At 51.9% G+C, this 24865-nt stretch overlaps 2 protein-coding genes and 1 pseudogene across 2 annotated transcripts in view; 1 reads left to right on the top strand and 2 right to left on the bottom strand.

The window, feature by feature from the left end:
• LOC103295018 (zinc finger protein 879) overlaps nt 1–4510 on the top strand; it is a 44647-nt gene extending 40137 nt beyond the window's left edge. The window contains exon 6 of the mRNA XM_054717172.1: nt 4500–4510. The gene's annotated coding sequence lies outside the window, so the exon portion shown is untranslated. The remainder of the gene's footprint in view (nt 1–4499) is intronic.
• Nucleotides 1–24865, bottom strand: part of ADAMTS2 (ADAM metallopeptidase with thrombospondin type 1 motif 2) — a 255810-nt gene that overhangs the window by 8671 nt on the left and 222274 nt on the right. The window contains exons 12-19 of the mRNA XM_008151418.3: nt 23825–24000; nt 22533–22666; nt 8383–8506; nt 7812–7892; nt 5959–6125; nt 4489–4648; nt 2569–2701; nt 1619–1826 (exon numbers count right to left, since the gene is read on the bottom strand). Coding sequence (XP_008149640.2) covers nt 1619–1826; nt 2569–2701; nt 4489–4648; nt 5959–6125; nt 7812–7892; nt 8383–8506; nt 22533–22666; nt 23825–24000 — 1183 coding nt within the window. The remainder of the gene's footprint in view (nt 1–1618; nt 1827–2568; nt 2702–4488; nt 4649–5958; nt 6126–7811; nt 7893–8382; nt 8507–22532; nt 22667–23824; nt 24001–24865) is intronic.
• Nucleotides 14615–16441, bottom strand: LOC103295016 (E3 ubiquitin-protein ligase TRAF7-like; annotated as a pseudogene).

The following is a 24865-nucleotide window of genomic DNA, read 5'->3' as shown; positions in this document are numbered from 1 at the left end:
GGGAGAGTGTGGACTGCAGGCTGGCCCGGCCTCACCCCAGCCTCAGGTGGCTCCCTCAGTCTTGTTGGGCTCTTAAGAGGGGACACACATACTTATGTCTCAGAGTTATTGTGAGTTAGAGAGAGCGACTATGCAGGGCCTGGCATTTCTGAATGCTCTGGCTGTGGGATACCCAAGACCCAGAAAAACCTGCTATGCACTGGGGACCACTGGGAAAGCTCTGAGTCCCGGAGGCTTTGGCAGAGGACCACCGCCCTGACCTTTCTCCCCCCATGCTCCCCCAGGCTCTATACTACCAGCGCCCTCAATGGCCCCTCCAGCCCCTGTCCCCCTCTGCCTTCTCCATGGGGAGGGGCTGGCAGGAGCAGTCACACCCAGACTCCTGGCTCGGCTCACAGCTGGCCCAACCGTGAGCAAGGATAATTCTCGAGTCCTTGCCCTGAGTGTGAGAAAGGGTTGACTCAGCAGACATGGCTGCTTAAACCCTACACAGTCCCAAGAAAGGCCATTTGCAGGACTGGCCCATGGGCAGCTCCAGGGAACCAAGTCCATGGAATGCTCTGTCTGGTGAGTGTTTTTCATGCCTGAGGCCTTGGGTTGCACTGCACCAACAATGTGATTTCTGCTGAGCACCCGCTTTCCTGCTGGGGTCTAGAGCTTCGGTAACTGATATCCTCACACACACAGGCACCGTTACCTACGTGACTACTCCCCAGTGAAAACCCTGGGCCAGTGGTTGGCAAACCGCGGCTCGCGAGCCACATGTGGCTCTTTGGCTCCTTGAGTGTGGCTCTTCCACAAAATACCACGGCCTGGGCGAGTCTATTTTGAAGAAGTGGCGTTAGAAGAAGTTTAAGTTTAAAAAATTTGGCTCTCAAAAGAAATTTCAATCGTTGTACTGTTGATATTTGGCTCTGTTGACTAATGAGTTTGCCGACCACTGCCCTGGGCATCCAGGCTTGGGTGGGCTGCCTGATTGGCAGCACTTCGTGTGTGTTGCTGCACGTCACTGCCGGGAGAATTAGGTGCATCCGTGGTGAATCCACTGGAAGAAACACCTGGAAGCCGGTGCCGGTTTCCTCTGGCTTTGGCCATGGCCTTCTTCCCTTCCCTAATTGTGCTCTGAGCATTCCTTGTAATAACCCATAACCACGAGTGCACCGACCTCTGAGCCCTGTGATCCTCCTAGTGAATTATGGACCCTGCGGCTGGTCTTTGGCTGAGAGCTGGAGGTCAGTGCTTACGTCAGCTCAGCTCTCTGTTCAGTCCCCAAGACAATCCTTATTACTCCTTCCAAGTCTAAGCCCTCCTTGGTTCGTGTCCCCTCCGGCCAGCTTAGCTGACCTTCTAGACCACACATCCACCTTCAGCGGTAAGAACCTGGAGCCCAGGCTGCCCTCAGCCTCCCGGGAGCCCAGGCTGCCCTGAAGACCCACATTCCACTGGGTTTCTGAACAGCGCACTGATTACATGGCACCACTGGTGCCCTGAGACCTCTGGGATGGGGCCCAGGGCATGAACTGAGTCCAGCAAAGGTGGGATGCCCCAGCCACCTCAGTGCTGCCCAAGCTTGGTTTGGGGATTGAGGACACAGGACACGGCCAGGGGGCCTACTTACCTGGGACCAGGGTCCGGCCCGCCACCGTCCAGGACAGAGCTCACGGTTGCAGGCCCGGCGGCTCTCGGGCCGGGCATCGTTGCAGTGCTTGGTGTGCACGGTGCGGGTGGTGTTGTTGTGAAGTGACTGAACGCAGCGCACGGAGCGAACCTGCGTGCCTGTCCGCCCACAGCTCTGACTGCACGGCTCCCATTCGCCCATGACCCATCTGCCAGGGCAGAGTGGCACATGGTCAGTCCCCTGTGGCCACGGTGGGTAGAGGGAGGGCCTCCTGCTCTCTCAGGCACGGCCTTCCCTCGTCTCACAAAGGTGCCCCATAGGTTTGCTGCACCCTTGCCCGAGGTCCCGCAAATAATGAGCCCTACACATGTCCACTGCCGGGAGCCCTGGTGCGGGTGGCCATGGATAGCCCAGGCCTGAAGGACCCTGTCAGTCTTTGTCCCTTCTGTGGCTCTGGCTCCGCCCTCCGACTTCAGCTCTGCTGACATCACTGACCCTTCTGGCAGCGGTATCAAGGCCCTCAGCACCCAACCCCACATGCCCCCACCTAGTACCAACTGTCTTCCCTGCTCAGGACCCGGATATGCAGCCCTGCCAGACCCTGGGGCTGGAGGTCAAGGATGCAGCCGCTGCTATGGGCTGTCTTGGAAACATCTCCCACAGGATCAGAAGCTAGCCCTATACCCCGAGCCTCAGTTTCCCTTACCTGAGCATTACCACTTGCCATCTCTCAGATGCACACAGCCTCTTAGGCTCCACAAAACATGGTGAGTGACAATGAACCCATCACCCATCTCAGGAAATATGAGGCCCAGACTACCCCTCACCCCCATGGACACAGATCCCATACCTCCCTCCACTGCAGCCCCGGGCTGGGGGGTCTGCCCTCTACTCCCTCTAGTGGGACCCAGAGGCTGGAGCCAGGCAGTTGGGCACCCCCAGGCACTCACTCGGGCTGGGAGCACTCCTGTGGGTTGCAAGCCCGGCGGATGGCTTTGGGCTTCGGGAGGGCGTCGCAGAAGCTGCGGTGCACCATCTTGAGGTCCAGCCTCCGGCGGCAGCCATACTTGGTGAACTGGGACCCTGAAGATGAGAGCTCGAGGAGGCTCAATGGGGCAGTGTGGCCCCTCTACGGGGTGCAAAGGGGCAGATTCACCTGCAGCTTCAGCCGTTCTTCCCAACTTTCTGGTGGGGTGGGGTAGTGTGCCCGAGCCAGGCCTTGGAGGTGTCTAGCCTGTGTCCTCCCAGCACCCTAGGGAAGTGAGGGTGAGAGGCAGGGAGAGCGACCACCTTCTCCCTGGCCCCTTGGCTATCCTGGGACAAGAGGGAAGGATTCATTTCCTCTCCCGTTGCTTAGCCATTTGCTCCACCTTAAACTAATATGCACCGAGGACCTGGCATGACCCAGGAGTTGGCTAATCGTGGGAACATGTCCCGTGAGTCTCCTCCCACCACAGTCCAGTGCAGCAGTTCCCAAATGGGCATGACTTTGCACATGAGAACATCTGGAAATGTCTGGAACACTTAGTTGTTACAACTGGGGGAGTGTTGCTCAACATCCTACAATGCATAGGACAGCCCTCACAACAAAGAATTATAGAGACCAGGTATCAGCAGTGCCATGGTCACAGAACCCCAGCTTAGTGGGCGAGACATGGGGGAATATGGTGGGGCAGCCTGATCCAGTCTGGGCATCTGGATGCATCACAGGAAGTAGAGGAGGAAGGCAGGGGAGGGGCTCCCAGGGGAGGAGACAGCCTGTGCAAAGGGCCTGAGGCAGGAGCATGGCATGTCCAGGAGAAGCATCCAAAGCCAGGGTGAGCAGTGGAGAGGTTTGCAAGCTGCCTGGACCTCGGGAGCCATGAGGAGAGTTGTTTTTTATCCTCAGAGCAGAGGGAGCTGCTGAAGGCTATGACGCCATGGCCATGGTCTGATCTGCCTCTTTAATAGGTCACTCTGGGGGCGAGTGAACACACAGGGCCAGGGAGGGAGCGAGAGGGTGCCAGGGCTTGGAAGATGGGAATAGCAGATGGGTCCAAGAGATATGTAGAAGCAAGAATCAACAGGACACACAGAGGAAATCCACAGGGGTTGGGGAGGATCAACAGGAGGCTGGGGACACCATTACTCAGCTGCAAGCACTGGAGAGAGAAGCCTTTGTCTGCCAGTGCCAGGGAGTGGGTGACGAGCCCCTCAGCGAACCCCTTTTGGTACCTGAGGGAGGCCTGTCCTGGTCCCTGCTCCTGCAGGCTGAGCTGTCATCTCCTGTCTCTGATCTTGTTCACCCCCCAGAAACAGTGACCACTCTGGGCAAATCAGAACTTCCTGTATGCCTGCATGTCCCACCCAACTGTGGGCTCCTTGAGGTATGGGCAGGAGGGACCCCTCTGCACCCAGCACTGCCTGGGAAGGTCTGGGAGGCTTTTCTGAATGAACACAGGGAGGGACCCCTGCAGAGGGGCCTTCCCACCCATCTCCAGCACAGCCTACGTCTTCCCTGTGCCCTGCCTCGTGATGCCATAGTAACCCACCCAACCCACTCCACGGCAACTCCTGCCAGGCCACTCCTGCCTCCCGCACTGATTTAGGTTCATGTTGGCACCGACCAGACCCCACACATGCCCTCTGGCTGCTTTAGGCCTGCTGCCCTGAACACCTCCCTCCTGCTCACCCTCTGCTCCCTCCCAGGCAGGGCTGGGCCCTTGTCACCCAGACACAGATCACTGCCTCAACCTCCCTGGGGCCCGTCTTCACATGCCTCTGGCCGGGCAGTCAGCAGGGCACTGGGGGCTCCAGAAGCCCCTCCCCTAGAAAACCCCTCCCATTCAGGCCCCGGCTTCCTCGGGGCCCCACCCTGAGAAGCCTCTCACCTCCACCGCAGGGCTTGGAGCACAGGGACCACTTCTTCAGGGCCCACTCGTAGCCCACGGAGTCATCTTCCAGGACCTGGTTGTCGTCCACGTTGAGCGAGTCCTCATGGATCATGTACTTGTACGTCAGCGAGACCCGGGTGTCTCCCTGCGGGATGACCTGCGCCCCCACACGGCCATGAATGTGTCTGCCCAACCTCCGCCTCCTCGAAGCCAGTTCAGAAATGTCAGTCGAGGTAACTTACAGCCCAGTCTCGGTTTTCGCTGTAGGTCGTTATGCTCTACAAAGTCCCCAAAACTGAACCACTGCTCAGAGGGAAGTAGGGTCCTGCGAGATTCTGGCCATGGCATTCTCATCTACCGTCAACATGTAACCTTACCTTTTACGTGTTTTCTGTTTAAGGACCCTTACTTAATACATGGTGCTAATTCTCTGCCGTCTGACTCGGGGCCAGCGCCCTGTAACACAGGCCTGCGAGGAGCTCCCCGACGCTGCACGGGCTCCATGGGGCACCCCATAGCTGCTCACCTTGGGGAACCGCACAGAGCCCTTCAGCACTATGCCTGGGGCCATTTTAAACAGTGAAATCATCCCATTAAAGCACAAACATGTGAAAAATGTGGCACTAAATACACTGTGAAAAGGACACTGGTTTATAGCAGGAGCTAAGACAAGAAGCAGAGGGTCAGCTGGCTCCCCCTCAGCTGGGACATGCATGCCACTGCTCTGCATTTGTCTGCAAATGGCTGTGGAAACCACGCTGAGTTTTTATTTGGGGATTACAGATACGTTTTTGCAAGTAGGTGAATTTACCAACGCAGAACCTGCAGGTCCTGAGGCCTACTGCACCTGCACTGGCAGGCGGGTCCCCAACAGCATCTGGGGGTGAAAGTCCCTGCAGGGGAAGCAATCGGAGTGCGTGCCCAGGGATGAGGTGCTGGGGTCCGGGTGCCTACCCCCCTCCACAGTGAACTCACCTTAGCTTTATCTGTAGTGGTTTGATTTTTTTTTTTTTACAGATAAAATATATTACTTATGTAATTAAAATTGATTTAAAAAAAGTGATTAGAAAATCAAGCCCCCCCTCTGTACTCCCATAACCAGGAGCAGTCCGTGCTCATGAACTCAGGAGACCTGGGGTCCAGGCCTGCTCAGGGACAAAGTCCAGGGTCTGGTGGTCTAACATCCTGAACCCTGTCCGTTATTCCCAAGGTGTGGTACAACTGGGATTGGATGGCAGACATGAAGGAGCATGATGAAAGGAGGCTATAGATGTCACTCAGCAGGGAAACCAAAACCCTTATAAGTGCGATGGAGGGCCCAGAGCCCCAACTGGCAGCTCCATGCCTGTCCCCCACTCTGACACAAGGATGGACAGGCCAGAGAGGCTGTTCCAAGCATGGCCTGAAGGATGCAGGAGGCTCCATCCCTTCCCCAGTGGCCACTTGCCCCCTGGCCTGGGGACTTACCAGCACAGCGATGGTGCCATGAAGGGGGCCCATGGTCTGCAGCGTCTCCCGGCCATCTTCATCCCGGTACTCCCACTCCACACCCATGGCGATGAACGATTTGGAATTGGGATCTATGTCGTTCTCTTCATTTAAAATGAACTTGCCTGTCTCTAAGTTCTTGACGGCTGAAAACAGCAAAAAGGAGCCCCCACCACGATTACCAGGGGCAAGATCCAGGCACGCTGGAGGGAGGCCGGGGTGGAGGGGGGCACACTGGTTTGGGCAGGTGCAGGGAGTGTCCTTGCCAGACAGCCCAAATCACCTGAGCGCCGGGCTCGTCCTTTGCCATTTGGCCAGAACTCGTGCCTTTCTGCCAGGTCCACGGTCTTTTCTCGGACCTGCCCCCACAGACCCTGGGGGAGCAGGGGCTCTGCCCAGAAGTGGAAAGGCTCCCTCCCTACAGCCTATTTGGGACACTCAGCAGGCACTCAGGGCCCCTGCCTGCCGCCTCAGCCCCCCAGGGTGCAGGGTATCTGCTGGACACTAGGGCACAATGCTGGGGTGGGGCTTCCTGCCATGGGGTGAGCATATGTCCAGCTGAAAATCAGGGTCTCCCCACCCCATCTGTAACAGTGGCACTGCTTGGGGCCCCACCAGTTTCCCGTACCTCCTGAAGAGGCTTGCCCTGACTAGGGACCATTCAGGCCATTGCAAAGAATGTCTAGGAGCTGAGGACTCCGCTGGTCAGGAAGCCTCACACGTCCCATGGGGTGGAAGGGGCACTGGGGAGCTGCTGGTGACTTTAGGGAGCCCAGACAGGGCGCAGAGTGAGGAAGTAACTCCGCACACAAGTCTCCTGTAACTCTGTCTACAGCACAAAGTGAGCCTCAGTAGGTGTCATGGGTCCTCAACTTGTCACCAACTCTCTCTCCTCTCCTGCAGAGACAGGGGACCTGGGACCTGGAGTCTTTAGCCGTCTTTTTTTCGGGGGGCACTGACTTTTATACCTGCCTTCTGTTTAAGGCAAGTGGTACTAGTTTTGCATTTTGGATAGCAATATAAAGTTTCTTCTTAAAGTAACAACAGAAGAAAAATGACAATTAAAAGAAAATGGGCTCTGTCATGTCTCAGCAGGGATGCCAGATGGTGAGGTCCTGAACCAATCTGAGCCCCGCGGGACACGGAAGAAGGTGGGCCCCAAATTGGGGGAATGGACTTGTCCAGGATCTCCCAGCAGTCCCCTGCATCACTTTTGGGCCCCATGACTACCCAGGAGGTTGGGCCCAGAAGCCTTTTTGGGGAGTGGGTGAGCATGGGTGGGGCCCCAGCAAAGGGTCCCAGGCAGCTTCAGTGAGCAGAGTCCCTTCGGCAGGGGGTTGCTACGTGGGAAGGGGCATCCAGAGCAGTTGGAATATCCGACATTTCAAGAGTGGTCAGAGATCTCTACACTAGGTAGAATCTCAGGAATGTAGAAGTACACGAATGGAAAATATGCAAATACACTGTGTGAGGCCACCCTCCATTCAGGCGCTCTGGTCAGTGTGTGTGGGGAGGCTACTCAGGACTCTCCTGCTTGCAGACCTGCCTGCCTTCCAGTGGGCGGACGGCAGTTCCTGTTAGCCTTGAGATGAGGAGTCATTCTTGTGGGCTGGGGTGGGGGTGGGGCACATATCCCGCCACAGCTGCTGCCAGGAGCCCTCTGATCCAAACGCACGGCTCCTCCACCAAAAGGTGAATCCAGAAAAGGTCCACGACATGGGCTGAGCCAGGGACAGGGAGTCCCTCCAATTGGACCTCCCACCCCGGGGGCGCTGCCCATACCCGTTAGAGCCAGCTGTAGGTCGGCCGCCTTCCTGGGCTGAGGGACTCACCCAGGTGATGGCTGGTGGTGTCCGCCTCCTGGATGAGCAGGTGTCTGGCTCCTGCGGGGATCTCAAACATCTTAACGTAGCCTTTGTTGGGATGTGGGGAGACAAAGACAAATAAGAGGAGAGGAATCACTGGGTGCAGACAAGGCATGGAAGGCCTTGCCCTCAAAGACAGCTCCAGAAGCCCCAGTGTTTCATGGGTCTTGACTGCCCACCCAGAAAGGCAGCGAAGGGACAGGGAGCAAGGGACCCACAGCTGCCCCACAGCCCTAAAAGGCAGGGGCGGGGGAGTGGCCTCAGCAAGCCCCTGCCCTCAAATAGACATCTGAGACTCACTCTATGTACCCATATTCTGGCTTCTTCTGCCCTGAACCCTCACCTGGGCCCGCACTCTCCCTGTCCCCCACCCACCCTGGAGCCTGACTCAAGCTGTCCTGATTTAGGTTCTCCCACCACCTCACCCTTCCGGAAGAGTCATGAACCCAGACAGAGCCCCAAGGACAAGCATCCCATGCCCACCGAGCAGGTGCTGTAGACAGTCAGGCCCCAGGGCCAGAGGGAGGGGCTCACTCACCCAGCTTCTTAGGTGAGCGTGTGAACACGCCTTTGACCACTTTGCAGTGGCTGTTGTCCCCTCCACACACACCGCACTTGTCTTCTTGCTTGTTGGAGCCGATCACGCCATCACAGCCCACCTTCTGCAAGGGAAGGGGGGTTGCAGTGTACACCAAGACCCTCCCCACTTGGGCCCTGGCCTGACTGTGCCCCCAGGGCATTAGCACCTGTTCCCTGGGCATCCCTTTTTAGCAGTTCCCAAAGCAGGGGAAGGAGACAGGGCTTTGGACAAAGACAGACCTTATGTGCACACCTGAGGAACAGTCACGTCCCCTCACTCATTCACTCATCTAGACAGTATGACTTCAGAGGGCTCGGCACAGCCTAAACAGGGCCACATCCTGAGACTGTCCTGGTTTGGCAAGCTGGCCTCAAAAAGAACATTCCTGTCCTGAGGGCTGTAACTCAGACCTGGTCTCTGCCCCTTGCCCAGAGCCACGCAGCAAGGCCCCTCCAGCAGCCACTCCAGGGCGCCCACCACAGCTTAGGCCTGGATGCCCCAGCCTTCACATTGCCCACAGGAACACAATGCGCGCTTTAGTCTATCTTCACGTGTCTAGACAGGAGGTGACAAAAGTTGGTAGGAACACTTTTGCCTTCATTCTCTTGTGGCAGGACAGCAAGAAGCTAGGGAAATTCCTTGGCAAGTGGAATAAGGGAAATTGAGACAAAATAATTAAATAAGGCCAAAGGATTTGAGCAATTTATAGCCAGCTAATGAATCACAAGGTTTTATCTTCCCTAATCAAAGACACTTAGGAACAATGGTTTATACATTCTAGACGATCCTGGGACAGAACAGCCTTAGTCCTGGTCCCTCTTCAATGATGTTCTTTAAAACTAACCAGATAACCCTGACCCCTCTATGCACACATTGTGATGAATCAACCCCTTGAAGGACACATCTGAAAAGCTAATGAATATTCTGTTAAGACCCTGCCCTAGGATTACAGCCAACTAAAGGAAGATAAGAAGTCTCAAGACAAAGGAGTCAGAGTACACCCACACCTTGCACCTCTGTTTCTTTTCTCCTAAACTCTAAGGGACCTCATGAGACTTGCAACCAGGGTAGCTGTGGGCAGCAGCAGCCCATCCCAGGCTTATCCCCCTGAATCTGTCTCCAAGGCCCCCCTTTTCTCTGACTTTCTCCTGTTGCTTCTCCTACCTTAAGCCTTTGTTTCATTGTCCCCAGTTTTAATAAACATACTTTGGAAATCACCTGGACTCATGTTGTGAAATCGTTCCCACATGAAGTCAAGAACCCACACACTTCCAGCAGGCCTGAGGCAGACCCGCTCCAGGCCAGACCTCATCTGGTAACTCTCTCAACAAATACTCTCAACACTGCTCACTCCAGGGGCAAAAATTATTTCACACTGAGTGGGGACCTTCCTTTTCTCAGGGCCAGCTGGTAGAGGCAGTAATAAATTCAGGTTCTTTTACTCTCTAAAGCCCTGGCAGCACACCATTCCCAGGACCACAGAAGCTAGAAAGGGAGCAGCCCTTGCAGGTCCATGGCCTGATACCATTTTCATACCAATATCCACACCCACAGCTTTCCTAGCTTAGCAGGGACAATGACCTAGAGTGTGCCATAGCATTGCACATGCGTTCCTCTTCGCCCTGGTTGACCGGAAGCTCGGAGCCAATTCTCCCCTACCACCACCTCTTCCTCCCGCTTTGGTCTTCCATTTCTGACTTTTATCTCACAAGGACCTTTGAGGACAGGGGCTCTAACCCATAAAAGGGCTACAGAGCAGTGGTTCATACATCATTTTTGTAAGTGTGAATAGAAGTTAACAAGTTTTGGTTTATTGATTTATATGATCATAAGCCTTTTTGAATTAATTTTGGAAGTGAGCAGGGTGAAAACAAATCAATAAAATGAACATGTTTATTTTTATTTTAATGATTTATGAGGGAAAAAAATTTAACAAAGGAAGGGAACAGGATAAACTGGGGGGGAAATTGATCTTTTAAGGCATAGATGTCTGAGCTGAAAGCATTAGATCTGCCACTTCCTGGCCATGCAGTCTTAGAGGAACTCTGAGTTGGTTTCCACATTGGTGGCACGGAGTCAGAGCAGCGCACCCTGTCAGGGATATTGTCGGGGAGAGAGGAGGTAGTCCTTGTAAACAGTCATATGCTGCCTGGCACAGAGTATGACCTCAGTAAGGGATGGAGGTGATGCTGAGGGGGACAATGGAGAGGAGGAGGATGGGAGAAAACCTCTGTCCAGGCCAGGGCAGTTGTGACATTGTGATTTATAATAAATACATATTTGGTCTTTAGCCATTTCTGGCACAGAGCTAAACCACTAGGAATTCTCTGTGCTGAGAGCTTCAAAGGTGCTTTTGTTATGTTAATGAGGTGGCTTTTGGTCCATTTGAGGATGGGGAGCCGGCTACCCAGAGAACCAATCATGTGATGGGGGATGGAAGTTTCAGTCCCACTCCTGACCTGCAGGAAGGGGCTGGAGATTGAACCAATCACCAATGGCCAGTGATATAATTAACCATATTTAAAAACTATAATAAATGGAGCTATTTTAAAATGGAGCTAGAGCTGCCACTCCATGGATACTGCCTTGTAGGTCTTCTTCCTCAGATCTCTGGAATGTTAAAAAAGGGCAGAATAACAGTGTCCCAGAGAACTGCTTGCAGAGCTAAGAAGAAAGCGGCTATTATGACTACTGGACTGATGACTATTGGACTGAAAATTAAAAGCACTGTTTAGAATTAACATCACTATTATGTTATCTGTATTAATATAAATGTCTTCCTTCTATTGGTGCAATTGTGCTCCCTCCTTATCTCATAAATACCCTTTGCCTTTGTCTTCTAATTGAAATACTATTTGAGTTTCTGCTTGAATCAGTGATTCCAGAAAAGCTATATTTTGATGCGTATTGCCTCTTACATTGAAAGACCTTTTATTTTTAGGTTAGCATATCTGGAATCACAAACAAGATCTAAATAGGTCTCACCTGCATGATCCAGCATCCCTAGAACCAAGTATGATACCAACAAAGTCTCTTTTGGGCTCACTGCTTCCTTGGACTGTGAAGCCTTCTTAGGTTCAGACTGCCCTTGTTTTTTGGTTGAGGCCAAATGTCTTTCTCTGAGACAAGGTTTTTCCTTCAAGGGTGGGGGTGATAGCCCCAGGTACTGGCATGTGGTGTGATGCCTCAGGAGTAAAGGGATGCTGTTTCCCTCAATACGTTGGCATCATCTAATTGTGCTCCTCAGTTTCCTTTTCTTGTCTCTGTTTGTTTTGTTGTTTGTCATAAGAACAATCCTATATAATAAAAGGCTAATATGCAAATTGTCCCCTTGACTGGAGTTCGACTGGGAGTTCAACGGGGAGTTTGACCAGGGGGCGGGGCCAGCTGGCCAACTGCCCGTGGCCCCTCACCCCATCCAGCCCAGCCAGATAGGCCCCGATCGGGGCAGGCTGGCCAGACCCCACCTGTGCACAAATTTGTGCACCGGGCCTCTAGTCTATATAATAAAAGCATAAGCATCCATTAGGGCAGAACAACCAGAATGACTGGTTGCAATGATGCGCACTGACCACCAGGGGCAGATGCCCAATGCAGGAGCTGCTTCCTGGTGGTCAGTGCACTCCCGCAGGGGGACCGCCACTCAGCAAGAAGCCGGACTTATGCTGGTGAGCGCAGCGGTGTGGCGGGAGCCTCTCCCGCCTCCGTGGCAGTACGAAGGAGCAGCTAGCTGAGTGGTTAGGATAAGTGAGCAGGCAGACGGTAAGGAGCAAGGGGTCCCGAACATCCCCTGAGGGGTCCAGGACTGAGAGAGGGTGCAGGCCAGGCTCAGGGACCCCTCCCCTCCAGTGCACAAATTTCGTGCACCAGGCCTCTAGTATTTCCTAAAAGAAGAGGAATACAAACCACTCTGGGACAGTGAAATACCTTTAGTTAATGAGTAAAACTGTCTAAAAGATAAAATAACTTCTAAATGAATCATAAAAAAAAAAACTTTGGCCATCTGAGCAGATACTTTAAAATTTCTTTCTGTTTGTCCTGCCTAAAACCTGACAAGATAGTTCAAAGAATCTAATAACTCTATGATCAGAAATTTGGTAAAATTAGAAACCTAATAGAATTTTTTTGAAGTCTTCTTAGTAACTTCCAAAGTCTTCCTGTAGATATCAGAAATGTAAACACAGCCTACAACTGCCTGAAACTAAACAAACCAAAGGGGAAAAAAGTGAGAAAAGAGCTTTTAAAAACACAAGGAGCTAGGGTTTCATAGGCCCAGCTTCCACGGCAGTAGGCCGAGGGTGAGGAGGGATCTCTTGGCTGCGGAGATATCCCTGTGGTCCAGGCCCAGATCCCAGGCGGGCTTGCCAGTCCAGAACACCAGAGCTGAGAACACGGCCCATGTAACATCCAGCCATAAAAGGCAGCAGGTCTTCTGACTGCCAGGGAGACCAGAGCTGGTGGGAGATCAAGTCACATTTTTTTTTCCTTAAAAAAAGTAAATAAAAATCCCAGAACACAGGATTTTCATTTAAGGCTCTGGTGAAGGGAGGGCAGTGAGGACTAGAGTTGCCTGAGGAGAGGCTGGGATAGGAAGCATTGTGGGAAGATATGAAAAAGCAGTAATCCAGAGACCTGCAATTGGTTGTCCCCCACCTTATACCAAGCCCTGCCAGATGGGGGGTGTGGCCTCAGGTACCCCGGGCTGGCACTGGGGTGGTGAGCGTGCCTTGAGGTCACCCGTCAAGCCCCACTGGGTGTGGGGGGGCGTGGCCTGAGGTCCCCTAGCCTGGTGCAGGGACAGGGGGCATGGCCTGAGGTTCCCTGTCAAGTCCCGCCAGGTAGGGTGCATGGCCTGAGGTCCCCAGTCAAGTCCTGCTGGGCAGGGAGCGCAGCCTCAGGTCTCCCACCCCGCCCAGCTCCACGCAGCCTCAGGTCCCTGCTTGCATTATGGGAACCCTGCCTCCGCTGTGAGTTCAGCCATCTTGTGTTACAGGAAACCCACCTCCACTGTGGGCGCAGCCATCTTGTGACAATGTGATGGTTAATTTGCATATTACCTCTTTATTATATAGGATAGATGGTATTTACTATACCTGTCTCATGGTTAAAAACTTTTTTTAGCCCTAACTGGTTTGGCTCAGTGGATGGAGCGTCAGCCTGCAGACTCAAGGGTCCCAGGTTCGATCCCAGTCAAGGGCATGTACCTTGGTTGTGGGCACGTCCCCAGTGGGGGGTGTGCAGGAGGCAGCTGATTGATGTTTCTCTGTCATCGATGTTTCTAACTTTCTCTCCCTCTCCCTTCCTCTCTGTAAAAAATCAATAAAATATATTTAAAAAAAACCAAAAAACTTTTTTTAAATGAAGTAATCAGATCTCTGATTATGTCTATGTATATATGTGTATGTAGAGGACATTAATAAAAATTGGTTTATATAAAAAGCTCTGTTTAATTGGCTTAAAGAACTTAACCACTTATATAAATTAAATATAACAGAAACTAACACAAAGCTTTTCAGAATCATGTGATTTGGGAAAAGATTTAATAACAAAGTAGATTTAAGTTTGTTGGTTTAATTAAAACAGCAATGTTATTAAAGTTAGCAATGTTTAATATAAAATTATATTTTATCTGGGTTTACTAAAAAATAAGTTCACACTATCTCTGTTATAGGGTTTGTCAACAGGAAAATAGTTTGGGATAATAATTAAATGTATCTAATGTCTCATAAAATGTTTGACTAATCTAAATGTAATTATTTAAATTTAGTAAATTAAATAGATGTAAATAAAATAAAAGTTTTTTTTTGGTGAAAGTTTTCAATAATTGCTTTATGGTATATGTACTTAAAAATTGTTATCCAAAATCTTTTTGTAACTTGAAATTTTACATTTCTATTCAGTTAAATTAAAAGATACAAATGATTGGCCCTGGCCAGTATTATTCAGTGGTTAGAGCGTCCTTCAGGAACAGGGGTGGAGGATGGACCGGGCGAGCGTTATACCTGGAGTGTAGAGAGAGGGTCTGGGCACTATCCTGGCAGCAATGATGGCAGAGCCAGACAGAGAGAGACTTGCCAGACACAGGATCAGTAGGACACTGCCTGGCCTGGTGAGCCTGCCCACCTATCCCCAAAAGGGCAGGCAAAGACCCTGAGACCAGCCTGGCTTGGATAAGCCTAGGGTGGGCCCAGAAGAAGCCAAGACCTGGCCTGGATTCTGTCAACAAGTCCAAACCTTCACAGCGTTGTCCACAGCCCCCGAGAAGAGCCGGCCCCGGGGCACAGACAGTGCAGTTATATTGCTCTGGTGACACAGCAGGATCTGTGTGCAGATCATGTTGTCCATACTCCAGACCCTGGGAGACTGATCATAGGACGCGTTGAAGACTGGTCTGGTCTGGTGTTGAGATGACCGCTAGGGCATACACAGTGCCAACGTGGCCTGTCGGGATCCGCACCTGCTCCTTGGACTCAGTGTCTCACATGTGGATGAGGTTCTCGTAGGCGCCACAGACAATGTGGAGATTCGTCATGGCGACAGAGTACACACTGCCACCAGCTGTCTATAGGACATGGATGCAGTCGAGGGTCTGGATATCCCAGATCTTGATTGTCTGGTAGGAACCACTGTATAGGTAGCTCTGGGCAGCCACCAGGGCCCGCACTCAGTGGTTTAGGCCTATTAGCTCCTTCAGCTTCAGCTCAGTGCCCATAATATCCCAGACCTTGATGGCCTTCAGGGAGCCACTGAAGAGCATGTTGTGTGAGGGGACCAGTGTGCACATGGTTGTCATAGGCCTGAATCATGTTCACCTTCTGCAGGTACTGGATATCCCACACAATGGTGGTGCAGTCTGCTGAGCCGCTGTAGAGCTTGCACCCCTGGTGGCAGAGTGCCAGCACAATGCCATCATGGCCCTCCAGTGTCTTCTGGCACTTGTAGGTAGCACACGTGACCCATACCTTGATGTTCTTGTCAGAGGAGCCACTGAAGAGCAGGTCCCCCATGGAGTAGACACAGAGACACCAGAGGGGGCCCTGGTGGCCCCAAAGGTTCCTTTGTACTTGAAGATCTGCTGTGGGTCATAGGATCTTAAGATGCCCATATTCAGCCATGCGTTGATGTGGGACAACTCATTGTTCAACATGGATGCGTCCCTCTGGAACTCCATGAGGTCCTCGCTCAGCTTGCTCTGGTTTTCATCCAGGACATTGAACTTGAGCTCCAGGCTCTTCTCCAGCTGGTCAATCTTCTCTGAGAGCTTGCCCAGCATGGGGCACAGGAAGGTGATCTCCTGGTCCTTCTGGGCCCATGCCACGTGCATCTCATGGAATTAGTCATCCATCTGCTGGAGGAACTCCTTCAGGCCCTCAAAGAGGCAGGTCTCCAGATGGGTATCATACGTCTTCTCGTGGTCCTTTCAGGCACTGAGCTTAATGGTGAAGGGGCACCCTCGGGGGTCCACCTCAATGACAGTGGGTTTCCTGACCCCTGTTGCCTGACAGCATGCTTGCAGTGGGTGGAGAGCTCCCCGGTCTGCTCGGCCACGGCAATGTTGTTCACCACCACCATCAGCTTGGCATTGTCCACAGGACACTTCTCCAACTTCAAGGCACATCTTCGACAGAATGTATGCCCACACATGGTGATCACAGGGTCCTTAAACACACTGTAGCAGAGCTGGCAGCACAGCTTCACCGAGAGCTGCTCAGCAAAGACCAGTGGCTCCAGCTCCTCCTCCTTCTCAGGCAGCGAGAACATGGAACATAGGAGCGAATGGAGTGCAGGGAGAGAATGGAGATGGCCAAGCCAGAGTGGCGTGGGGTGCTCATGGGGGGCATGCTGTCCTCCTCATCCTGAGGGGAGTAGGCAAAGGTGCTGGAGGAGGAGGGCGCCCTGCGGTGCTGTTTGTATGTGCTGGTCCCATCCGCTTTGGTGATAGTGGTGACAGCTGAAAAGGCAGGCCCAAAGGTTGTTTCCATTCTGGTCCCGGTGGTGACATCTGGGGTGGGAAGCTTGGTAGGCCCCCCAGAGAAGTGGTTGTACCAGGCGCTTTTGCCTGAGCTTATGCTCTAGAGAAGCATCTAGGGTCCTCTGGCAGCATCCCCCACCCCCCCCCGCCCCCTGCCCCGCCCCCCGCTTCATTGTGCCCCCATGGCTGCTGGCCTGAAAAAAGATGGGAATCATCTTTAAACCTGCTTCTTAGGTCAAAACATGCAACTAGTCACACACATAGTCAAGGATATTCAATGCCTGGTGATGTCAACCTTGGGGAAGTTACCAGATTTGGAAAATCCCTTTTTCCTTGGGCAACTACTGCAATAACCACCACGGCAATAGCCAACCAGACAAATCTTTTAACTCCTTTGCGTGAGTTATATTAGAAAATACAATTCCTTTTGACCATATCCTAGTTAAGCAAGGTGGTTTGTTCTGTTGTTTATACCTCTTATTGTACTTTGATAAGACACCTGTGGTAAAATAGAGACAAAACTAGGCAGAATCAGGGCACAAACCAAATGATTCAATATAGTGTCCACTGACAGCTCATGGTTCTTGACTATCTTGGTTCTTTAATACCTGCGGGAAGCCATCCACTACCAATACTATCATGAGAGTGCACCAAGGAATGCGGAAGGCCGAAGGACCTTGGACAATTAGCAGGGCTAACGCCAAGCACCATTGTTCTGTTGAGATAGTGATGGCTCAAAGCAATTTCCTGACCCAATAGCCTCAAAGTAAATGTTTACTGAACTTTACTGATCTTTATTGACCTTAGAGACGGTCTGTCTGCTACCTGTTTGCTGTGTATCTAAAATTGAATAAAAAGCAGATAAGGGCAGGTTTCAGTGTGCCTCTCTAAGAGAGAGGTCTCCACCTGGCCCCCCATGCCTTCTAAATTCATATTTCTTGTCTAGTGTTTTCATTTGTGCGTTGGCCCCTCCTTCAGATCCTGAACCCCCACCGCAAAAGGTTGTGGCAAATACCTGACTACGCTCAGCTTTATTGAGGGTATAAATCCTGGTTCAGATTTATTCTTCAAATTGGACTTAGCATTTTTGTTTGTTATTATAGAAAATTTTGCTGTTATAAAACTTTGTTTTACATAGCTCAGTGTTATAATGATACCACCCCAATAATGGCTGCTCAACATTTTGAGATGAAGTCTCAGATGAGAAACCTCCAGAAGATGTTTGCCTTTAGAGAAACATCACGGTAAAGCCTTCCCCTGTTCTTGTACTCTTGTTGCTCACATGTGGCCCAGTGTTCCTTTAGGTCAGTGGTGGGCAAACTCATTAGTCAACAGAGCCAAATATCAACAATACAATGATTGAAATTTCTTTTGAGAGCCGAAAACCGACTTCTGCGCATGGGCCACGAAGTTTCAATCGCACTGTACGTGCGCGCCCGCATGTGGTATTTTGTGGAAGAGCCATACTCAAGGGGCCAAAGAGCCGCATCTGGCTCGTGAGCCACAGTTTGCCAACCACTGCTTTAGGTCAAAGAAACCACTTTCCCTTCTACATGGGACATGACATACTGGGAATGAGCCTTCCTGGCGACAAGGGACTGGCAATGGCATGATGTACTGAAAATGAACCTTCCTGACAATGGAGGACCATTGCTTTTAATAACTTATCAGTGCTGCTTTCTGATAATTGATCAAAGATGTTTTCAAGGAATAATATTCATCAAAAGGGAAAAAATGTAACAAAAAAATAAGGAACCACTTTAAAATGCAGCTGGAGCTGCTACCCCACAGGAACTGCCTTGCACATCTTATGCCTCAAACCTTGGAATGCTAAAACAGGGCAGAATCAACTTGGGACTGGGCCTAAAGCAACACTGTGCCCCGCAGAACTGTGTGCAAAGACAGTAAGAAAGCAGTTATTATGACTACTGGACTGCAAATTAAAAAGTTGTTTAGAATTAACATCACTATGTTATGTTACCGGCATCAATAGAAATGCCTTCCTTACATGGATGTAATTCTTCCCTTTCCCCTTCTCATAAATACCCTTTGCCTTTGTCAGAACACTATTTGGGTTTCTGTCTGAATCAGTGATTCCCGAATAGTTATGCTTTGATCTCAAATAAATGCTTGTTCCCTCTCACTTAGAAAGGTATTTTATCTTTAGGTTAACAATACCTACGTAATGCAACCTCCACAACAACCCCAACGGGTGAGGTTTGGAGAGTTTCTGGGTTGGTGAACAGGTGAAGTTTCGGAGAGTGGTGCACCTGGAGAGGGCGTGGAAGCTCCTTGCCCCTTCCCCATACCTGGCCCTATGTTTCTCTTCCATTTGGCTGTTCCTGAGTTATATCTTTTTATAATAAACCGGTGATAAGTAAGTGAAACAATTCTCTGAGTTCTGTCAGGCACTCTACCAAATTAATCAAACCCAAAGAGGGGGTCGTGGGAATCTCCAATCTATAGCCAGTTGGTCAGAAGCACAGGTGACAACTGAACTTTTGATGGCAGTCGGAAGGGGTGGGGGCGGTATTGTAAGACTGAGCCCTTAACCTGTGGGATCTGACATTATCTTCAGGTAGATAGTGTCAGAACTGAGTTGAACTGTAGGACTCCCCGCTGGTGTCAGAGAATTGCTTGCTGGTATAGGGAAAAGCCCCTACACTGGAATTGGGTGCAGAACGTTAGCAGTGTATCCCTGGAAGGGTTGCTCCAGCCTCTCATCGGAGGGGGATCAATGCTTAGGTTTCCTACAGAACAACTAGAAGGGAGAGGCAGCCAACCAGGTGTGCACAGGTACCAGTGAAGGACATGGCATCAGGAGGGCTCCGTCTCGGACCTGTAGCCTGTCTGACAGGAGCCACCCACAGAGATTGCAGCCTTCGGTGAGAGCAGCTCTTAGGAGTTCTCCATGGACTCCCGTGTTCCCTCTAAAAAGGCCTGCAGCCCGTGTACAACCAAAGACAGTATGTGGAAGTCCCACCTGGGTGGATGAGAAGAAGGATGTCCGGACAAGAGAAAATGAAGCAGCATGATGTTTGAGAACAGTTGCTCTGAGCTTTTGTTCTGTGAATCACAGATGATGAACAAAAAAAACCCCAGAGTGAATGAACGACTTGATCTGTCAAACTTTGAGAGAGATTAAAAAAGCCTGTCATAATTTCTCCTCCGTTCTAAGACACATTGCATTTCACCTTTTATTGTTTCTGAAATCAGGATGTCTAATAATCACAGTCGAAAGGACCCTCCCTGCCTGCCACCTAGAAGAGTGTTTGACTCAGCAGATTCTTGTCTGGGCAGCTGCTGGCCAGGTCATCTCAGGTGGTGTGACCATCCAGGCGCAGGCAAGCACCTATCTGTCTTTGGCAAGTGTCTACAGCCCTTCAGGAGGCACAGTGGTCTGAACTGAACTAGGTGGAAATGACTTTAACCAAGTACAAGAGGCCAGTGAAGCACAGGGTCCTTCTCCGGGCCTGAAATCTCACTTTAGATTCCAAAGGGTTAATGGGGCCAATGATAGCTCAGGTTGGGGATGGCCACGTGTGCCCGCTTTGCTCTGCATGGCTGCTGTGACCACGGGAGGCTCACAGCTTGATTCCATTTCGGTTCCAGCCAAGGTGGGAGCGGCTGGTAGTGATCGTGGGCGTCTGTCACATGGCAAGGGGCACAGAGCTAAGAGGAGCTGCTTTCCTCCCTTCCCATCTGTTCGGAAGTCCTATCAGAGAGCTATCCTATCAGATATATGCCAGCTTATTTCAGTTCCTCTTTTTTCATAGCAGTTTTTAAGTGATATATTTGATAGCATGTTATTATTATTTTTAAAAATATATATTTTACTGATTTTTTTTTTACAGAGAGGAAGGGAGAGGGAGAGAGAGTTAGAAACATTGATCAGCTGCCTCCTGCACACTCCCCACTGGGTATGTGCCCACAACCAAGGTACATGCCCTTGACCGGAATCAAACCTGGGACCCTTGAGTCCGCAGGCTGACGCTCTATCCACTGAGCAAAACTGGCTAGGGCACATGTTATTACTTTATCAAGGGAGTGGATGGCGCCCTTTATCAAAACCAAATGTCCCTGTGAGATTCATATTATTGGTTCTCTTTTGATTCCTTGCGGTGTATGTATGTTACAGGTGCACCGATCTTTCATTCTCTAGTTAATGTCATTTCACTTTTAACCTTCCCAAGTCATTGTGTTTTGATATTCTCTTATTCACAACATCCACTGGATATTATTTTTTGACTTAGATTCTTTTAAAATAAGAATCTCACATTCACTTGTAGTGTTAGTAAGATATGGTTTATCTTACTACTACCCCATGTCTTTTGTGTTTTCAATCTTTCCTTTCTGCCTCCTCTGCTTTCTAAATTTTGCAATATGAGCATATATAAATGTAAGTATCTGTTTGTTCTAATTATGTAAAAATTATCAGCTTGCTGTTACTATTCAAAACACCATTAGTTAATGAAATACTTAATCTCTTCTTAAATTGTCAATGCCAGGAGTGAAGCTGGCTGCTCCCACTAAGATGGTAAATTAATGCTCTGACTTCTCTGTTATTTTTGCAAGCATTTAGAAGCTGCCATTGAAAGCTTCTTCTACTGAATGTTTCCCACGCTTATTGCCTGTATCGGTCACGTATATGTATTTTTGATTTTATGTATCTTATGATGTCCCAGGACTAGCCATTCTTAGAGATGGCAAAGGGCTAGCTTGGGAGCACACCTTTAAGATGCAAACCTGCCGTATCTCTCACATATCAGAACACTGTTTCCCCTGCCCCCAATTGTCCCAGGGCCAGGCAGCAGGCAACTGGAGACCAGCCCTAGAGCTGAAGCCTGCCAGAGTTCCTCAAACTGGCCAATCCTAACCTGTTTCCCCTGCCCTGCTCCCCTTTCCGCCAGGAACCCCAATGAAAGCTCTGGCCTAGGCTTCTGCCCCCAACAAACCTGGTGCTTCCCCACGTGGCCCTGCAAGGCACGGCATGCCCTTCTCTTGGGAAATGTAAGTAATGAATTCTTCTCTCAATGGCATTGGCCTCTCTGTGTCCTCACTGTCACCCCCATAAATCAAAGCCCCGTGGGTACAGAGGAAACACTGCTGCCTTCATCTCTGAGGATTTGGTTCTACTGTCCGAGCGGACCGTGTGGCCTGGCCTCCCTGCAAGGGTCAGACTCAGCCAGCCTCCTCCTATCCCTGCCCCTGTGTCCTGAGGAGCCTCCTTCACCTCAGGCCGGGGCCCTACCTGAGTGGAGGGGAGGGGCTGATCGACACCCCACCTCCTTGTGCGTCCAGGCTCACTCCCTCCGGCAGGGGTGACTGCATTCTGCCAGGTCAGTGGTCGGCAAACTGCGGCTCGTGAGCCACATGCGGCTCTTTGGCCCCTTGAGTGTGGCTCTTCCACAAAATACCATGGCCTGGGCGAGTCTATTTTGAAGAAGTGGCATTAGAAGAAGTTTAAGTTTAAAAAATTTGGCTCTCAAATGAAATTTCAATTGTTGTACTGTTGATATTTGACTCTGTTGACTAATGAGTTTGCCGACCACTGTGCCAGGTTCTCTGCCAGAGACTCCTTAGGAGAGTCAGTCTGCATGGCACATGCACTCAGTCCTGTCTACACAAACTACAGTCTTCCAGTTGTTTCAGGGAATCTAGCAGGAAGCAAGTCTGAGCTCAATTACTACTGTATGCTGAGGTTACCTCGCGTCAGCCTAAGATGGAAGCCAAAGCCATCATAATGACAACGGAAAACACAGCAGGCATTTCTACAAAGAACCAAGCAATGAGATCCCTGGTGGGCCACTCTGGTCAAGAGTGAGCTGCCCAGTGCCCATCAGAGTGCCAGGATGTGGCAGGGTCACCGAGGACCGTGTGTGTTGAAATCACTTGGAGGCTCATAGAAATCCTGCTTTTGGGTCCCAGCCTCAACCTAGGAGTTAGAATCTCTCAGGAGGAGCCTCGAGTTCCCCATGTTGCTCCGAGGCATACTAAATGCCGAGAGCCTCCAGCACAGAGGAGGGGCAGGCCAACATTTGCGGGGGGGTCTGCCCTGCTCCAAGTGCTGCATGAGTCCTCTCAAAACGCCCTGAAGCAGAGACCCTGAGTCCCGCGCTGGCACCAGAGCACTCACCCTGCAGTCCCCTCGCACGCAGAGGCTGAAGGCATCCTTGTAGGAGCATCGTGTCCCGTCATGCACCATGCGCTTCATGGACACTATCTCCCCGGTCTCCTTGGACTCACAGTAGAGGTGGCACCTCTCCTTGGCTGGAAGGGAAGAGGGGTGTTAGGGGAAAGCGTGGGCTGCTCTGCTCACCTTCTTTCCCAAGTCCACTCATGAGAAATCCCCATGAGGGTCTTCTTAAGACTTACTCCCCTCCTGTTCTCCCCACACCCCCCACCCGCCGCCACACCTGCCCTGGGGCAGGAAAAGAAAAGGGGCCAGGAGACTGCAATCCCCTTCGAGTTTCTGTTTCTGTCTCAGGGACTTGGGAAGAGCTTTTCCCAGAGGAGCCAGGATGTTGTTGGAGCAGCCCAGGCCTCAGGCCCCTCAGGCCCCGACACCCAGGGGAAGGCAAATGGCTATTCGCCAGCTTTTCAACTGAAGACCCTCTTCAGTCAACCTTCTCTAAAACCCCAGATAAGGCTAGACGCCGCTTGATTCAGTCTTGGGTCCCTGGCGTCTTCCCTTCTTGGTATTTCTCTCAGAAGTCACTAAAATGCTGGGGCTGGGTTGTTCCTTGATGGCTATCCACCCTGCCCGCCAGGCTGCAGCCTGCCTTCGGGGGGCCCGTGTCTGTGCTGGCTCCCCTGCCTGCAGGGCGCTCTGCTGACATGAAGGAGACGGGCCCTTGCTGGCAGCCTGCCCCTGCCCAAAGCCTGGAGGGAACAAAAACTGCATGTTCAAAATTCCACCACGAGGGAGGGGGACCAAACAGAATACAAACCGCATCATGCCTGAAGCTGCCAGGCCTTTTTGTTCCTAGGAGCCAATAAATTCCTTTGAGCACACAAAGTAGTTCATGTTACCTTTTCTGACACTTGACTGAGTCCTGACTGTCATCTGAAATATGAGAAGGCTAGAGGGAGCCTGGCTCCTTGGCAGGGTCCCCTCAGCTCCGTCCCCACCTCCATCCCTGAGCGGGTTTAATAACACACCTCCAGCCTCCTCCAGCGGATGGAGGCAGCAGAGCCTGGCCCTGGCTGAGCCTCCTGGTCCCCTCCCCTGCATCCTGGGCCAGGCCCAGTGTCCTGGCCCCTCTGGGACTGTAGTCCTGCCTCAAGCCCCAGCCTCAATCGTGGAGTGGGCCCCAGCAGCCCTGCGGCTGACCGCCTTGCTCACACAGACTCACAGGAAGCGTGAGCCCCAGTCTACCCACCCTGCCCTGTCCTGAGCCTCACTCTGCCCTCCACTCAGAGCCTCACCATCCCGGTGCTCATGGGGTAGCCAGTGGTGCTGGGCATCACCATGCTCGAAGTACAGGTCCCACTGCCGGCACTGTTCCTCACGGAAGTCGGCCAGTGAGTCGGGACAATCCTGGGAGTTGCAGAGCTGGAAATCGTAGCCAAGACCTGAGCAGGTGCGGCCCCCGTTGGCCGGGCTGGAGGAGAGAGCAAAGGCCTTGCAGCTCGGTGCCAGCAGGAAGATGCCAGCACTCAGCGCTCCACTTGTACAGTCTGGGGGATCCTGGAGTCTCAGGTGTCGGGTCAGCTCTGCTGACCGAAGGGACCCAGGCCTGCCCTGTCCTGTCCTCGACACAAGACCAGGGCAGCACCCCAGCCTCCCAGGCCCCAGAGCATCAGGTATAGAGGGCTGGCAATCCTCCCTGGCGGCCCCGTGTCTCCTCTCCATGGAGGTCTGTGTCTGTGCCTGACAAAGAGCAGTTCTGGAATAGCAGAGTCCCACTGCCCAGGTTCTTCCCAAGTGTGGGGCGCACGGTGGACACTCCCCCCACCTTCCTCCACCCCAGCGAATTTGGGCTGTTTCCGTAATTCCCTCACTTCCCTGAGAACAACCCACAGCGCACTAGCCCCACAGAAAAGGCACCGGCTGGCAGGTGCATCTGCAAGGTGAAGGATGGGCTGCGGCAGGCCAGAACCTGGGAGGAGCTGGGGGGCGACAGTGCTGCCATATGCCAATTGTGGCAGAGCCAGACAGAACCCAAGGCCTCACCTGAGACTTGAGCAAGTCATGCTCTGCGGGCAACAAGAAGGGGGACTGCCGTGCAGCACAGCAGAGCGGACGAGAAAGGGGCTGCTGTGAGGCCCCTCCCACAGCACTGTGTTCTCCAGGGGGCCCGTGGGAATGATGATCAGAAAAGCTTGTGGCAGAAGGACCAAGAGGCCTCAGTGTTTGATAGGAGATCGGAAGAAAGGGTAACTCTGAGATTGACGCCAGGGTCACTGATAGTACCATAGACCAATGACAATACCAACAAGGTGTCACCAGGAGAAGGGGGTGCAGGC

The sequence above is a fragment of the Eptesicus fuscus genome, chromosome 6 (assembly GCF_027574615.1).
Source record: "Eptesicus fuscus isolate TK198812 chromosome 6, DD_ASM_mEF_20220401, whole genome shotgun sequence".
In the NCBI taxonomy this organism is placed as follows: Eukaryota; Metazoa; Chordata; class Mammalia; order Chiroptera; family Vespertilionidae; genus Eptesicus; species Eptesicus fuscus.
Note: the sequence above shows the minus strand (reverse complement) of the source record. Positions and strands in the feature narration are given on the sequence as shown.